We start from the raw sequence: 19491 nt of genomic DNA, 5'->3' as shown, positions 1-19491 counted from the left end.
ACTGAAAACAGAATTGACAGCAAGAAACAAGACAAAAGCTGTAAATACTTATGCTATACCAATATTGACCTACTCATTTGGAGTAGTGAAATGGAGTAACACAGACCTAGAAGCACTCAATACACTTACACGATCACAATGCCACAAATATAGAATACGTCACATACATTCAGCAACAGAAAGATTCACATTAAGCAGAAAGGAAGGAGGAAGGGGATTCATCGACATAAAAAACCTACATTATGGACAGGTAGACAATTTAAGAAAATTCTTTCTAGAACGAGCAGAAACTAGCAAAATACACAAAGCAATCACTCATATAAATACATCGGCTACACCACTGCAATTTCATAACCACTTCTACAACCCTTTAGATCACATAACATCAACAGATACGAAGAAAATAAATTGGAAAATGAAAACATTACATGGCAAGCACCCGTATCATCTAACACAGCCACACATCGATCAAGACGCATCCAACACATGGCTAAGAAAAGGCAATATATACAGTGAGACGGAAGGATTCATGACTGCAATACAGGATCAAACAATAAACACCAGATATTACAGCAAGCATATTATTAAAGATCCCAATACCACAACAAATAAATGCAGACTTTGCAAACAACAAATAGAAACAGTGGATGTACAATACTAGCAAATACAGAATACCCCAGAAGACATGACAATGTAGCAAAAATAATACATCAACAACTTGTCATAAAACATAAACTAATAAAACAACATGTTCCCACATACAAGTATGCACCACAAAATGTACTGGAGAATGATGAATACAAATTATACTGGAACAGAACCATTATAACAGATAAAACAACACCACATAACAAACCTGACATCATACTCACCAATAAAAAGAAGAAATTAACACAACTAATCGAAATATCCATACCCAGTACAACAAATATACAGAAGAAAACAGGAGAAAAAATTGAAAAATACATCCAACTGGCTGAGGAAGTCAAGGACATGTGGCATCAGGATAAAGTTGACATTATACTGATTATACTATCAACTACAGGAGTCATACCACACAATATCCACCAGTACATCAACACAATACATCTACATCCAAACGTATATATACAACTACAGAAATCCGTAATTATTGACACATGTTCAATAACCCGAAAGTTCCTAAATACAATGTAACATATACCGTACAGTTAAAAGGAAGTCATGCTTGATCAAGGTCTGCGTCACTTTCCATTTTTAACCAGACCTAAGGTCTGAGAAAAATAGAAATAATAATAATAACAACAACAACAATAATCTTTATTTGTTTGTATTAACTTTACAGTCTTTGACATCATATTTTTTTTGCATTTTTTTGGTGATATCATGCCATAAACATAATTAATAAATACATATGCTACTGTAAAGTAAGATGATTGGTACATCCTAGAATTAATTGGTGAAACTTAAGACTTACCATCACGGTATGGTAAAAGTCTGAAATGTCTTATTGTATGTATAGATTTTGAACTTTTACCAAGAGACATTGGTAAATTTTAGGATGTACTGAAACTAAGCAGCCATGAGCAGACTGAGAACTCATAATTGCCAACAAAGAAACTTTTCTAAACACAAAACTGGGAACAATGAAACCTATCTGAGCCTGCACGATGGATGCAGGAGTCTTCGACCCAGCTTTTACCAGTTTGCATTGGTAAATCTTAAAGTTTACCAATGTCTCTTGGTAGAAGTTCAAAATCTATGCATATAATTAGAAATTTATGCTACACATCAATGGTAAATCTTAGGTTTCACTGGTTAATTCTAGGATTTACCAATTATCTTACTTTTACAGTAACATATAAATCAAGTAGCACACTACACTCTCTAATATAAAGATTTACTACCACTAATATACTGTAATTTAAAAAAGTGAAACTATCTATATTGCAGCTCAGAATTCTTTAAGTGAGTATAAACATTTTTCAATTAACAACTGTTTGGCACAATTATGTATTTTAATCATTCTTATTTTGCAATACAATAATGGAACAGTTGTTGTCATTCATAGTACACTGCAAAATAATTAGTGAATTAACCATGTGCCCCAAGTGAGGAAGATGTGTGCAAACCATACAGCAATTACAAAAATCTTTTTTTTATTTTTTAAGGCATCAGGAACTTGCATAATGTGTGACAATACAGAATATAAAATACATAAATAGTTTAAGTACTGAAGGTAAGAAACGTCACATCCTTCTGACTTTCATATGTCGGAACCTTTAAGCTACGCAGCAAACACCAAGATAACAAGCTCAAGTTACAAGCACTTCTATGTCAGAAACTTGCAAAAAGTTATGTCTGTTTAATTAAGGTACTCTCATATTATTTCCAAGCCTGAAATTTTCAAGTTATTAAACTCCTTCTAATTTGAATATGAAGCATAGAAGCAATAATTTATGTCAATTTACTGAGGATTATTCCTGTACACACTACAAAAAATATGTAATAAGCCACTTTTATAATATTATAACTGTATAAAAATAGATTTACTGCAACAAAGCTGCATATACATTTGCACCAAAATTTTTGTTTGAAAATAATGTAGAATATGATCATTTGATGTATTTAAGAAGAAATTAGCAGTGGAAACGAGTAAAGCTTATGCTTATTATTGATACTTTTAAGGAATTAAAAGTTATCACTTTTAAGACAAATTACTATACCATCTAAAATTCATAAGTATCATAAAAAAGGCAGTGAACTGATAGCAACATTTTCAGCTGAAACTGATGGACATTCAGCAAATTAGTTAGTTATGATGCCTCTATCGAACTTAAACTAATTTTCCAGTTCCCACACTTACACACGAGTGATGTTTCCAGTAACAGTAATTTGAAACTGCCTACAACATAATGCTTTATCCAAGAGCTACCTTAATATTTTGCAAATGCTTTACTTTTGCCAAAATAAATGAGCAGAGGAGTTTTAAGTACACGATCACTGTTGTTCTACTGCATTTAAATGCAGTTAAGTAAACTATCAATTGATTCTATCTGACTTAGTGCAAATATTATGTCACAAGAAGTTATTCTCCAGCACCCCATAAGCAAAAATGGATTTTCCTGGCCAAATATAATTCAAGCTTTAGAAAATTTATATTTAAAAAAATCTAGGACAGCAGAAATGATAGCACCTACCATTTCCAGCCAACTGTTAATATTGCTCGATTTCCAATAAAACAATTGATAAGAAAATACTGGAAACCACAATTTTCACAAATGAAAAATGTTCACACCAATATGGCAGTAAACACGTTTTTGAAAGATGTAACTAACTGTTTTATTTCGCAAAATATCACATATCTGAAACAAAGAATGACATTTAACTAATATGAAGTTATATCACCTATATTCCTCAATATGATGTCTTTTATATATTATATTCTAAACATAATTGCTACCAGTGGTAGTTATGTCTTTACTAGTAACCTCACAGTGTCATAAACTGTCTTTATATGAAGCAATAAATGTCATCCATATTTTCAAAGCAGCTGTGCAATTTTTACATTAACTATGAACAGCTATAAAATAACAATACAAATGAAATTCCTTTACAACACATCGAATATGCTTTCGCAAATTAGCCACAAAAGCTGAAACACAAAAATTGTATTATTTCTGAAACTTAATTCTAAGTTAGTTCTTGTCAATTGTTGTGTCTCAATTACGATGCTTATACTGAAAATATTGGGAATGGAATTTTGTAAAGCATTTCCAGTGCTAAAACTGTGCAATCTCGTCACTCTTGGAAGGCACAATATAACTTCTACCCAGACAAAGTGTCTATGTAATCTAATAAACCTTGCAACCATTTCTTTATCCTCTTCTGATCATCAAGTGTACAGCCCAAGATTGCACTTTCAAAATTCTTGTCAATGTTTCCAATGGATGTATGTGATGAACACAAATTCATGAATGCGATACACTTGGATTTTTTTCCAAAATGATCTTCACGTAATCTGATTACAAGTGAATCAATAAAACCATTCACTTGATGCAGATCTTCCTCCTGGGTTCCATCATGTGTAGTCTTCACAAGGACCTCCACAGTTAAACAGTGGTTAGCTATATGATCTGCATAGTGCAACACATGCTCCCTATCACTTTCAGACAATTCAATCATCATCTCAGAATTTTTAAGTGTGTTTAACGTTGTAAGAAGTGTGTCCCTTTCTTTTTCCAATTTTAAAGCTTCTCTTCTTAGTCATTCCACAGGCAGTTCTACCTGATCCAAAGCATCTACTATTCGGTCTTTTGACGACTTCTGCGGACTTCCTGGATTGGAGTCTACCGTATGGGTTACTACCTCTGCACTTTCTTTTATTACTTTTGATCCACTATCAACTTCCATTATATTCCAACTTTCAGTAGCAGACAGTGGAATGCTATGGTCAGACAACATTAACATCAACACAACAAATTTTTCACATACACCACACAATAAGCCCTCTCACGACACCATTACCACCATAACAACTCTTGTACTCAAAGACTTCCATTTAGAAACTTGCCCTTAAAAAGATTGCCATGGAGCTGCTTTATATTATATGGTAACTTGTTATGGAGTTGTCTCCCAGTTTCAAAGGAACTGTGATCTATAGCTCCTTTATTAGTAACTATCCTACGATAGTCACATCTGGCTTCTGTATAGTAATTATGGATCTCTCTGTTCATCACACTTATTTCATCATTCTCTTTTACAAATATTATAGTCTTATACTCATACAACAAATACACAGTCAGTAATTTTTTAATTTTTGAAGTAGTCTACAGCACTGACATCTGCTTGTATTGGCAATTATCATAATTGCTCTCTTTAGAAGCCTGAAAATCCTATCCATGAAGGCTGGGAGTGCCGCATCTCAAATTTCAGACCCATATTACAAATGTGAGTGAATTTAACTGTAGTACACTCATTTAAAGAAAGGGGGGGGGGGGTATTATATACTGAAACACCAAAGAAACTGTATACACATGCATATACAAATACAGATATGTGTAAACAGGCAGAATACAGCATTGCAGCCAGCAATGCCTATATAAGACAACAAGTGTCTGACACAGTTGTTAGATCAGTTAGTGCTGCTACAATGATAGGTTATCGAGATTTAAGAGAGTTTGAATGTGATGTTATAGTCAGTGCATGAATGATGGAACAAAGCATCTCCAAGGTAGCGATGAAATGAAGATTTTCCCATATGTCCATTTCACAGGTGTACCATGAATATAAGGAGTTTGGTAAAACATCAAATTTCTGACATCGCTGTGTCCAGAAAAAGTTCGTGCAAGAACAGGACCAATGATGTTCAACATGACAGAAGTGCAACACTTCTCCAAATTGTTGCAGATTGCAGTGCTGTGCCAGCAAAAAGTGACAGCACACAAACAATTCAGTGAAACATCATCAATATGGGCTTTCAGAGCTGAAGGCCCATCCATGTACCCTTGATAACTGCATGACACAAAAATTTGCACCTCACCTGGGGCCATCAACACTGGCTTTGGACTGTTGATGACTGGACACATGTTGCCTGGTCGGACAAGTCTAATTTCAAATTGTATCGAGTGGATGGACATGTACAGGCATGGAGACAACCCCATGAATCAATGGACCCTGCATGTCACCAGGGAACTGTTCAAGCAGGTGGAGGCTCTGTAATGGTGCAGGGCATGTGCAGTTGGAGTGGTAAGGGACCCCTGATATGTCTAGACACGGCTTAGACACGTGACAAATATGTAAGCATCCTGTCTGATCATGCGTATCCGTACATTCTGACAGACTTGGGCAATTCCAGCAGGGCAATGTGATACCCCACATGTCTAGAATTGCTACAGAGTGGATCAAGGAACACTCTTCTGAGTTCAAACACTTCCACTGTCCACCAAACTCTCCAGACATAAACATTATTGAGCATATTTGGGATGCCTTGCAACATGCTTTTCACAAAAGATCTCCACCCCCTCATACTCTTATGGATTTATGAACAGCCCTGCAGGATTCATGGTGTCAATTTCCTCCAACACGACTTCAGACATTAGTTGAGTCCATGCCACATTGTGCTGCGCCACTTCTACGTGCTCGTGGGAGCCCTATACGATATCAGGCAGGTGTACCAGTTTATTTGGCATATTTGCAAGATGTTTTAGTAAGCAAATATTGCTGGTAACCTTTTTACAGATGTAGCTGTTACATTCTTTCCATGTGAGATGTTCATCAATCAAAATGCCTAAAAACTTATGCTTATCAGATGCTTCAAATGTAGACACTGATTCAATATGAATATTATTATAATTTAATAAGAAGTGTATTACTACAAGCTTGTCCTTATTCAGTGTAACTTTATTCATTGCTAAATATTCTGTGGTCATTTCAAAATTCTCTTTATTGCTTTGGAATGCTAGGTGCTCAGTAAGTCCCCAACTAGTAAATGATATACCATTAGCATAGTTTGATAGTTTTGAGCTTTTTGGCTGTGCTATTTATGCACAAGAAACAAGACTGGCCAAAGTATACTTCCCTGTGGGATTCCACAGTTGAAAGTTCTGAATGCTGATTTTACTGTTTGGAGCTTACTTTCATTGTTGTAACTTAGTTTAGTGCACTGTCTTCTACCTTGGGTATAATATTATTAAGAATTTTGATGCTGCTCCTCTTATAAACCTTTCTAAGTTGGATAATAGCACTGCATGATTCACAGAATCAAATGCTTTAGACAAATCTAGAAAAGTCCCAATTACTTTGTTTTCTTTATCCAGTCTGTTCAGCAGTTCATTGAAAAAGTTGCTACTGCTGTTGTTTAATATTGAGTATTTACAGAAGATGGATTCAATTTGGTCTAGAATTACTGTTTCATGCAGCTTGTCAAGTGCTGAAGTCTATGAGATTGGCCTGTAATTGTTCATCTCAGTCATTGCACCCTTTTTATATAATGGTCATATCTCAGTAATTTTTAAAAGTACAAACAATGCCCACTCACCAATTGAACTGCTTATTAAATTATTGGTTTTATTAATTCATTTTTGCTACCTATAAGTAATGTAAATGATATATCAACTCAGTCACTAGATGTTTTTATTTTGAGTTTTGAGATTACTATTATAGCTTATATGCTGTTACACTTCTTAGGAAAAATGAATTACTTATTTTAATGGAGTTTATTTGTAGTAACCAATATGCCATCTGTGTACAGCTCCAGTCCGGAGTCAAACTGTTATTGTCACAAACATTTCCGCCTTTGATTTCTGAAAACTTCCTCCAGGAGCTCTGCCTCAGTTCAGCACACTCACAGGAGGGCATAATGTCAACTCTGAGATTACTTCATTTGTACACTATGTGATCAAAAGTATCTGGACACCTGGCTGAAAATGACTTGCAAGTTCGTGGCACCCTCCATCAGTAATGCTGGAATTCATTATGGTGTTGGCCCTCCATTAGCCTTGATGACAGCTTCCACTCTCACAGGCATGCATTCAGTCGGGTGCTGGAAGGTTTCTTGGGGAATAGCAGCCCATTCTTCACGGAGTGCTGCACTGAGGAGAGGTATCGATGTCGGCTGGTGAGGGCTGGCATGAAGTTGGCATTCCAAAACATCCAAAAGGTGTCCTATAGGAGTCAGGTCAGGACTCTGAGCAGGCCAGTCCATTACAGGGATGTTATTGTCACGCAATGACTCCACTACAGGCTGTGCATTATGAACAACATTGGGAAGCAAGAAGGTGCTTAAAACATCAATGTAGGTTGGTGCTTAAAACATCAATGTAGGTCTGTGTTGCAATAGTGCCACACAAAACAACAAGGGGTGCAAGTCCCCTCCATGAAAAACACAACCACACCATAACACCACCGCCTCCAAATCTTACTGTTGGCACTACACATGCTGGCAGATGATGTTCGCCGGGCATTCACCATACCCACAGCCTGCCATCGGATTGCCACATTGTGTACTGTGATTTATCACCCCACACAATGTTTTCTACTGTTCAATAGTCCAATGTTTACACTCCTTACACCAAGGGAGGTGTTGTTTGGCATTTACCGGCGTCATGTGTAGCTTATGAGCAGCTGCTCGACCATGAAATCCAAGTTTTCTCACCTCCTGCCAAACCGTCATAGTACTTGCAGTGGATTCTGATTCAGTTTGGAATTCCTGTGTGATGGTCTGGATAGATATCTGCCCATTACACATTATGACCCTCTTCAACTGTCAGGGGTCTCTTGTCAGTCAGCAGACGAGTTCAGCCTGTATACTTTTGTGCCGTATGTGACCCTTAATGTGTTCACTTCACTATCACATTGGAAATAGTGGACCTAGGGATGTTTAGGAGTGGGAAATCTCATTGATATGGAGTACCTGGCAGTATGTGGCAGCACAATGCCACTAATATGAAAAACATATGTTTTTTGGGGTGTCTGGATACTTTGGATCACATAGTGTACCTTCTTATGGAATGATGTAGCTTTGAGAAGATCCTCTCCCATTCATTGACTTACTAGGACTGTATAATAAAAGAAGCATTAGAAATTCACATGTGTACTAACTATGTTAAGATGGACACTGTAACCTCTTTTGCATTTGGAGACAAACACTTGAGATGGAGCATTTTCAAACAAATAAAACCAAGAAAAATAAATTCTCAAGCGAAAAGCTGGTGGTAGGGATGCTCTATGTTCCCTCTCCATTCCCATGTTCCCCCAGTGGGGGAGCGGGTGGTCACTGCCTCATTGCCAATTTTTCACATTTGTACATGTGAATTTCACTCTCCAGGTGACATCACTGCACCAGTAAAAGTTATTATTATTATTATAGGATTAATTACTAAAAAGATCAATTCACAACAATAGTTTGCTGTACTTCTGTTATTTTCTACCAAGCATTTTTTTTCAGTGCATCCTCCCTGTGTACACTGTGATGCACCACTATTTTGCTGATGTGGTCATTTCAAGAATGTCGTGGTCCGCCATGTTTTCATCTGCCAGGTGGTTTCCATTCAAAAATTTTCTTGAGCCACTGATGATCTGTCATTCTCAACAAATGCCCATACAATTATAAGAATTGTTCTCATTTGCCCTCATTCTAGCTCTTACTTCATCCCTAGTTTTTTCTCTATTCTAGATATTCTGGCACTCCTTTGTAAATAATCTTTTTATGTAGTTGTTGGTCTTCTCTTGAGGTCAGCATTTAAAATCCATAGTTCTCATCCATAGCACAAGACATATTCAACCATCAGCCAACCCACACTTTTCTTATTGTTGTTAGAAATGTATTTGTCCCATGAAAAAGATTTCATACACCCTATTGTTTTTCTGCTTTGTTGTATTCTGTATTTTACTTTTATATTATGCAATCCACTTTTTTCAATGCCTGCCACACAGCCTTTGAAATTCTATACCTGTCTCATAACTGCTCTGTCATTGATGTGAACTTTAAATCTAGTGTCACTATTCACTATCAGATCCTCAGTTTTTGTTAGACTCATCTGTAGTTCCCATTTGTCATATTCCGGATATAAATGTCATATCATGAACTCATGATCATATTTATCTAGTGTTAGGACACTCTGACCATCAGCAAACCTTGAAAATACCTGTACATCATTAACAATGATTCTCATTCTTCCACAGCTGTTCTTACATCTTCGGAGATCCACTTCTATATATAAATTGAACAAGAAGGGTGACATTCTGCAACCTTGTGTCAGCCTTTTGTTACATTAACAGGTTATGATAATTTTGATCTCTCTTAATATGTTTTTTATCATGTCTGTACATTTTAATATGGATCTGTAAATAATGGTCATCCAAATCTATATCTTTCAAAGTTTCCTACAGTTTTGCTCTAGAAACCATGTCATTAGCTTTTACTAAACTTACAAAGGCAATGTGTAATTCCTTCCCTAGTGCTGTAAATTTCTCCCATAGCTGTTATAAAATAGAGAGGTTATCTGCACAGGGTCTGTTCTGTCTGAACCTACTCTGGTTCTCCCCAATATGGAGGCCAACATTTTGTCTTATTTTCTCATACATAATTCTGCCAAATAAGCATCTCATTGTGCAGTTCAAACTAATGCCTCTGTAGCAATTATTGTCTCTTCTACACTCCTTGTTGAAACTGGACAACATACACTGTATGACCTTTTCCACTCTGATGGAATCTAACTCCATTGTCAACAGTTGTCCATAAAGTGCATTATTCTTTTCTTCAAATAGTGTCCTCCAGATTTCAATAATTCAACAGGAATATTTCCAGGTTGAGTTGATCAGTCATACTTCATTTTAGATGGTGTGCTGTTTACTTCCTCTATCATAATGGTCATATTTCAAATGGTGTCTTCAGTCGTACCTTCTTCCTCTTTTATGTACTGGGGTTTGTTTTCAATTAGAAGAGGTGTAAAATGCTTTTTCCATTCTCTTAAAGGAATAAAGTTCTCTACTGCTTGATCTGATAATAGTCCTTCATACTTCTGTTGTCTATGGTCCACCTATTGAAATCTCTATCCCAATGCATTTCTGTTCCCACATCTTATTTTTTTCTGATTTAATTGTGCCTCTTAACTCCTCATTTATTGTCAGATAATTTTGTCTGTCTTAAGGTGATTTAGTTGATAACTATTTTTTTGTGTAAATTCTCCTTTTACTAAATCAACTTCTTAATGTCATCCAACATTCATGAAGGATCCAGTTTGTATACACTCTTACTCTCAGTTCTTAGTATTCTAGAGCAGTTTTCCTAATTGCTTGTTTAACGTAGTTATAATGTCATTTAAAAGTTAGAGTGCCAAGCAGAGTCACTCAATTAATGACAAGCTTGAATGCTGCAATAAAGGAGATGGACTTGGCTTCCAGCAGACAGTCATCTCCTGACAAAGAAGATGTTGGTTATGTTTGAAGACTTGAGTTTCTTTCATATTGTGAGGAGTTTCATTCCAAGCAACTTGGCATGGGGAAGGTCAGCCTATTAGAGTTACTTCATTATGTTTGAGCTCAGAATATTGTCTACGATTCTGTTGAGATATAAATGTCAGTGATACTGGATGATAGGTTTGGGGAATACTTGCTGTCAGGCACAGTTTCCTGATCAACAAATACACAGTACATTATGGTTAAGAGACGAGCTAACTCAGTTGTTAATTTTGAACATAATGTGTAAGAAATTTTGATTTTTAATATTTTTTCTTATAGTAGACCAGTAATTCTTACAGAACTGTAGTAGTTGCAGATCTTATGTAATCCTGATAATTTTAGCGCATTTCCTTCTTTTGCAGCATGATATTTTGAATTATTTTGTTATCCAAGGCAGAAGCAGCTGTTATGTGGAGAGGAAGAAATTTGTTTAGTTCAGAACTAAACTAGGTAAAAACTAAAAAATTTACAAAATTCTTAATAGTTTCTGTGGATGATGTAGAAAATGCTATTCTAACATAAAGACATAAAATATCTGCAGGTTGGGATGGAATACCTACCAAAGTTATTAAAGTGGTACAAAACAGAATTACAAACCCACTAGCTCAAATAATAAATCAATGTTTTGAAAAGGGCTGTTTCCCAGAGGTACTGAAATATGCAGAAGTCAAACCACTCTTCAAGAAGGGATCAAGAGAGATCATGGGAAATTATTGTCCTATCTAGATTCTCTCAGTCCCATCTAAAATATCTGAAAAACTTCATTGCAAAATATTCTATTATTCTAAACAATTAATTTGGTTTTCAGCAGTGGAAAACACCATAGATGCAGTAAACAGTTTCATTGCAAACATAAGTACATTATTAGACAACAGAAATATTGTGGCAGGAATTTTCTGTGACCTAACAAAGGCGATTGATTCTGTAAACCGTGTGTTGCTTGTTTACAAACTTCAAAACTATGGTGTTATCAGCAGTGCCCTACAGTGGCTTAAATCCTGCATATCATACAGAAAGCAAAGAGTTAGCATTTCTTCAAATGGTGCATATTTTTTTCTGATTGGAAAAAAATATCTCCAGCTGTTCCACAAGGCTCCATATTAGGCCCAGTCCTATTTCTTTTGTATGTTAATGACTTACCATTAAATATCAGATCCCCATTAGTTCTGTTTGCAGATGACACTACTGTCTTAGTTGAAGATCAGGATTCGGAGAAAAATCCTCAAATCTGTGTTCAGTACCCCCAGTAGCTTAGAAACTTGGTTTCAGCTAAATGGGTTGAATCTAAACATATTCAAGACTCACATGATGCAGTTCAAAACCAAACAGTCAAAATGTGTGCAGGTTAAGACTGTACACAACAATCAAGATATAGAAGAAGTTGACTCAGTCAAATTCTTAGGTTTAAATCTAGATAAAAATTTGGGCTTGTAGGCACACACTGAATACCTAGCAAACAAACTGAGCAGCTTTTCATTTGCAATGCAAATATTATCAACAGCAACTGACATGGATACATGAAAAATAGCATATACAAGCTACTTCAAATCCATTATTAGGTATAGTATTGTTTTTTGGGATAACTCGACAAATGTAGTGCGGATGCTAAAAATAAAGAAAAAAGTCATTTGAGATATGCACACTGCACATCACAAAGAACCTTGTTGACCCCATCCTTATAAATATATGAGATTATTATATTTTTGTACACCAGATGTGAGTTATTTGAGGGAAATTATTTAGTCCATTCACATGATACTAGAAACAAAGAAAATTTTATGCTCCCCACCCACCATCTCAGACTGTATGCCAAGGGACCTCAACACATGGGAATGAAAATTCTAAATAAATTAAAAGGGAACAAGTTGATGCAGATGAATTTAGGTTCACATAAAGTAAAGCTATATGAGGTACCGACACTGAAATGTTATTACTCAGTGGATGAATTCACACAGGACAAACTGGAAATTTGAGCTGGATACAATGTGTTACGTATTCCAAGAAATATCCTTATAGTGTTATTATTTATTGTAGTGCTTTTATTTATTAATGTAAAAATCACTGTAATTGTACCATAAATTTTTGACATGTCTCTTGTACGCAAGCCAAATGGATTGCATAAGTACATCATGAGATGAATAAAACACAATTCACAATTCTAAAACCTAACACATCATATGTGTCATTCTGACTGATATTCTGTAGGTCACTACTGACACTGTCGGAAGATCTCCACCTACTCTTTTCTCATTGTGGCCACTTGACTGAAGTATATTCCATGTTGTTTATTACGGTTAACTAACCATCACTGTCAGAGGGTCAATCAAAACTATATGAATGTTAACTTATATATGTATCAATCCAAAACTGTTCATACGTTAAGTTGCCAATCCTGAACAATTATGGTCAGAAAATTTACAAATGATATCAAGCTTTAAGTGCTTTGCACAACATGTAATCATGTCTTACCCTGTGACAAATATAAGTCTATGCAATTAAAGGAGGCCTACTTAGCAGCCATGTAAGCAGCAAGCACATGATTTAAGTGGATAAGTGGGAACTCTCTCCAAAGTATCAGCTCTTTTTCTAATTTTATATGATATTCATTTAAGGACTCTTTAAGCATGCAGTGAATAAAGTTAATGATATTTAACAGCTACTAAAGTATACATTCTCTGCAATGAGCTGGCGCACTGAGAACCAAATTCTGATTTCCAATAAATTCAAGGAATTTTTCTTTTTCAGAACACTAAAATGGAATAGACTCATGCCCATGCAGACAAGTGTAGATCTACATGAAAGGGAAGTGTTGTGCTCATTTGGAAAAGCTGATATGAATAGCTTGCAGGCTGATGTGATAACCACAGACACCTCCATTCAAATATATAGTGATATTGTTGGTAGAGGATGACACAGCTTACTTAAATGCTCTATGAAGCCAAACTATGGAGGTGCTATTTGTTATAAGCTAGATAGAGGGTCATGCGTAACTCATTACATCCCATGTGAAAACGATAGAATAATAATAACATGTATGCTATTATAGCAGAAAATTCAAAGATATAATGAAAAAATGACAAGCACATGCTGTCTTTACTTGGGTAATTCCCTTCTAGGATGTTATTTTCTACACAGTTACTAAACAGACACATTTTTCAAGCTCTCTGGTGAATCATTAAAATCTGCTTATAAATTTTGTTTTGTGCAATATATTCATGGAAAGGAAGAGTAGCTACAAAAGTATGCATCACAGAGTTTCATCTCTTGTTTGGATAATTATATAGGGACTATGCCTTAAAACTTCCAGAACTAAGGGCTTCTTGAAGTGGTGAGCAACCATGGTCATCTTTGAAATTCACGTCTGCTCCAGCATCAATCAACAATTTGAGCATCTGGAAAAAAGGGACACAATTGGTTAGGTCCATGTACATTCAAAAGAAAATTTAAAAAATAAAGATAGAAAAATAAAATGTGAACCATTGTCTCTTAAACAAGAGCAAAAGTTGTTGTCAACCTGAAAGTGCAACAAACATATGTGGCTAATAATTAGAGTCAAAGAAATACTGTTATTTGGAGTCTTGTAAAACATAAGGCAAAAAGCAGCACTAAAGTGACAGAGCTCTGTGAATAACTTAACATACAAAAATACATAAATATTCAGCTCAGGTTCAATGACGTGTAAACACCAGATTGTTTCTGTGTACCATACAAAAGAGATGCAAAATTTCATTTGGATCCAAATGCCTATAAGGTGTAATGGAATTAATACAGTAATGTAAAGGAACTTGTTTTGATCTTATTCATTATAAAAAAAAAAAAAACCTGCAACTGTGCTTCTAAAAACAGACAAATATGGTAGAGTATTTTGTATATCTTCACTCCAGAAAGAATCAATAGTGTTTGTATTCTTCATTAACAACCATTAATAAAAATGTTTAAGCTCTGTTATTCAACATTTGTTAATGCAGTTTGGGATAAGCTTGCAACTCTAATGAGGAAAAAGAGAGTGAATTGGAAAACTGGGGAAAAGAGAGTGAACTGAAAAACCAGCTGACTTATAACCTTCTAGGTAAGACTGGTACACCATGTATAATAATGTACACAGCATTTAAGTGTATTGAAATGAATTTATTACTCACAACAAAAGATACAAATTATGCTGTTACATACAGGGGTTGGACAAAAATATGGAAACACCATGAAAAATGCATGCTTGAACATAAATGCAGATGCTAACCTAGCCTGCAGGTGGTGCTGTTGTATTTGACCACAAACAGCACCTGTGCAATTTTCTCAATGTACTGCAAATGTCAGTTGTGGTTAGAACAGTGTTCAGTGTAGCATGAGTGTATTATGTTGGAACTAAGTGAATTCAAATGCGGACACATTACTGGCGCTTATATGACTGGTGCTTTCATAACCAAGTTAGTTGAACTATTTGATGCCTCAAGAGAAACTACATCAGATTTATATTGCATACAGGAAAAGTGATAAAATATCATCCACTAATTCAAAACATGGACAAAAGTATGTACTGAATGTTTTTGACAGATGTTCTTTGATGAGGTTTGTGACAAAAAATTAGAGGATGACTGGTACAAAAGTCACTGCAGAACTGAATGTTGCACTCAGGAATCCTACCAGCACAACAACAAAGTGAAGGGACCTCCATAAGATGGGAATTGTAGGATGAGCTGGAATTCCAAAACCATACATCAGTGATCCAAATGCCCGTGTCATGAAAACATGGTGCTGAAGCCAGAAAACGTGAACTATGGAGCAATGGAAGAATTTAATTTGATCAGACAAATCTCGTTTTACAACATATATAACTTCTGGCCAAAATTATGTCCCAAGAGCAACACACGGTGGGGGTTTGGTGATGACTTGGGCAGCCGTATCATGGTCTTCTATAGCCCTCATGGTACCTCTGCAAGTTTGCATTACTGCCAAGGGTTATGTGACCATACTGGCTCATCAGGTCCCGCCCATGGTACAGTGTGTGTCCACCAATGGTGACACTGTGTTACAAGATGACAGAGCACCGGCCTGCATCATCCAGGACTGTTTTGTGAGCACGAGGATGAATTACCACATCTCCTCTGGCCACCACAGTCACCAGATCTCCATATTGGTGAGCCTTTGTGATCTACTTCAGAGAGAAGGGCACACGATTGCTATCCGTCTACCTCATAATTACCTGAACTTGCCACTGTCTTGCAGGAAGAATGGTAGAAAATTCCCTTGAAAACCATACAGGACTTGTACATGTCCATTAAGAGACAACTGGAAGCTGGTTTGATTGGCAACAGTTTTCCTACATCATATTAGGCATGGTAATGTGTTGCATTTTGTGGTCTTTCTGTATATTTTTCCACCCCTTTAAAAGCACTAGACACAGAGAGAATTAAAAAATACAAGTTTATATCAAAGGTAACATTAACTAAAGTCAATTTTTAGATAAATTGTTTCCACATGCTGCACTTCCCCTCCCCTGTCCCCCCATCCTTGCCCCAAAAGTGTGACACACCAGGAAAGTAATGGAATTGAAACAAAGTGTGAGGCAGCAGAAAAGTAACGGAACTGAAACTTTATTTATCAGTCAGCTCGTGTACTTGTACATGGACTACTGGCCACAGTGTCAGTGTGGCTGTATGTGGTGGTGACATTTCAGCTACAGGTTGATGGGCAGGTTGGTAACCTCAGGTGAAATATGTGGCATCAGTGAGGTGTCAGATAAGAATGAAGATAGGATCCACATTCAATTTACTCACTTCTGTGCAGTGTAGTTAGTGTGCTCTGCACTGAATTGGTAGCAGTGAATTGCTTTACATGTAGTCATTTTTGGCACACAGATGGACAGTATAGGATGTTCAGGTGACTCATGGTAGGACAGAAGAAGTAAGCTGATAGAGTACTCTGTAACTACCTGTTCTATCTATATTAGTTATGTTATTTGTCCATGTTTATCTGAGTTGTGAAAATAAGTGAAGTTGTGGCAGAGGCAAAGTCAGAGAGACAAGTTGTCACCAGTGAGGAGGCTTTGTAATCGTTAGTGAATCAGGTATCTCAGTTTAGAGTGGATATTATGGTTTTGAATAATATATTGGCATAGATGGATCACAAAATAGAACTGCTGAGGTCTCACGTCCAAGGGGTGGATCTGGCTACTGCTAAACTTATTTGTCCCTTCTCTGACAGGTTGTCTAAGGATATGGTAGCATTTATGAAAGATCTCAAATCATTGTCTAACTTAGGGGATTTGTTGGACATGTAGTTATTGCAGATTGTGATGTTAGAGTTGACAGGGGGAAGTGAAGTCATTTGCAATCTGCACAGAAGTGTAGCATAATGCAGAGACTTTTGTTCGACCAAGACAGGGGTTGGAACAATGGTATAGGAAGCAGAATAGTGTGCAGTGTTTTCAGGAGCAGTTGAGTGATGTGTTCAGAAGGCACAATGAGGCAGTTGAGGACTTTGTGGATAGGATTAGGAAGTTAAATGTTCACAACTACGAAGTTATTGCAGAATGACAAGATGAATAAAGAGGTGGTACAACAGACAAAGCAGCAAGCACTCAATATTTTCTCTGAGGGCTTTGGAACCAGAGATTTCTATGAGGAAATGTACAGAGGTGCTAAAGATCTTCATGCTGGGGTGAGGTTGGCACTGGAATACAAGGAAATTGATAGATCAACAAGTATGATGGATTGAAGAAATATATTGGCATCAAAAATAATGTTTTAATTGTGGATAAACAGGGATAGTGTTACCAGCCATGAATGAGTGTCCATCAGTTTAACGGGAATGGTAGTAGGGGAGGTGTAGGTCACCAACAAGGACATTCGGGTGGTAAAAGAGGTGGCCCAGGGGGAAGGAAGGGTCCATTAAGGTTAGGAGGGAACCCCAAAGTCACCAATAAGGGTTCCTCGTAAAATTATATGCAGTGAAAATGAATGCAAACATGGAATGTGCTACAATGGGTGTGATAGATGATAGGAAATACAAAATTTTGTTGGACACAGGGGCACATGTGTCAGTGGCCTCAAGGGAGTTAGTGGGAAGTAGGCAGGCATTGGAACCTAACATGTTATAACTTGCATGGGGTATGGGGTACTGATATATGAACATTCAGGTCAGTAGTGATGAGTTTTTTGTTCGATGCAACCAGGTTTGAGCAATGTGTAGATATGATGATAAAATCTTCTCGAGTTGACAGCCAAGTCAATGCATTGTTCTCTGGCAATGTTTCAGCAAGTTTCTTACTTGCCATCTTCACTTCACCTGAAGATGGAAAGTAAGAAATTTGTTGAAACATTTCCAGAGAATGACGCACTGACTCAGCTGTCTACCTGAGAAGATTTTGTCATCGAGATTCGCTGAGAAAGCCTGCATTCTCATATGTGTAGAAGTGGCATCTCACGTAAGCGAGGGCTACAGCATGACTCTAGAGTTGGCCTTTCTGCATCAATATCATGCCATAATTTACCTCCAATGAAGTGTAGTAAAATGTGGTGGGACGAAATACTTACTAAGGGAAATTATTGTCACAGTTGATTTGCTGCTAAAAATGCCTAATGTGCAAAACAATCCAGTTAAACCATAAGCAATGACACTGAGGCTTTATTTGCATGACCGTGTTTCAGGAGGCACCAGGAAGATGCTATGGGTGAATTTGGAGCCTGAATTACCGGATGATATGTTATGTATACTAGAACCACTAGAGGGTAGTGAAATATTGGATGTAGTATGTTGTTTGGTGAAATGAAGTATTGTATGCATAGAAGAGTGGGATGGAGGCAATGTAGTACCCATCAATGTGGATTATTTTGACAATGGAGATGTTAAGTTGTCAAAGGAAATGTTATTGGCTGTATTAGAAATTCCAGATGAGGAAGATTGCCACACAGGGGGTGTTGGCTGTGATGATGCACAGGATGCTGCTAGGACTGCATTTCATGAGAAACTGAGTCATTTAAGAGGAACAGAAAGGCCACAAATGGAGGACCTGCTAGCATTTCAAGATTTTTTTCTCCTGCAAGGGCCATTGCCTGCAATTCCAGTAACCCAAATAAGTGGCAATGTATAGGAGGCTGTACAGAATCCCACAATCATTGCAACCAGCTTTGGAGGAATTTATAAACCAACGGGAATAGTGATCGTGCTGAAAAAGTCTACGGATGCCTCAAGGAAGTATCGGTTTGTTGCAGTTACCATCAACTGAACAGTAAAACTATGACAGATGCCTGACTAATTCCAAACATGATGGGGACAACACATAACCTGGGATAAAGCCAGTCATTCTCAACAATGGACTAATGCAGTGGATACCATCGGTCAGAAGATGCTCTGGAAGGCAGAACAAAAACGGCATTTTCAGCTATATACGAGAATGCTGTTTGTGTTGGAGAATGTGCCGGCAACATTCCAAAAGATGCTGCAAGGAGTGCTGAAAAGAGTGAAAGTGTGTAAAGGTCTCACACATCTTGATTATATAATTATCTTTTCAAGGGACAAGTGAGAGTATAGACAATGTCTGAGGGAAATGTT

At 36.8% G+C, this 19491-nt stretch overlaps 1 protein-coding gene across 1 annotated transcript in view; it reads right to left on the bottom strand.

Moving 5' to 3' along the window:
- The window catches only part of LOC126253363 (serine/threonine-protein phosphatase 6 regulatory ankyrin repeat subunit A-like), a 199494-nt gene that overhangs the window by 116890 nt on the left and 63113 nt on the right, over window positions 1–19491 (bottom strand). Inside the window, exon 3 of the mRNA XM_049954637.1 lies at window positions 14235–14333. Within this exon, the coding sequence (XP_049810594.1) occupies window positions 14235–14333 (99 nt within the window). The remainder of the gene's footprint in view (window positions 1–14234; window positions 14334–19491) is intronic.

Source organism: Schistocerca nitens, chromosome 4 (genome assembly GCF_023898315.1).
Source record: "Schistocerca nitens isolate TAMUIC-IGC-003100 chromosome 4, iqSchNite1.1, whole genome shotgun sequence".
Lineage (NCBI taxonomy): Eukaryota > Metazoa > Arthropoda > Insecta > Orthoptera > Acrididae > Schistocerca > Schistocerca nitens.
The sequence above is the reverse complement of the archived record's forward strand: the minus strand, read 5'-3'. Positions and strand labels throughout refer to the sequence as shown.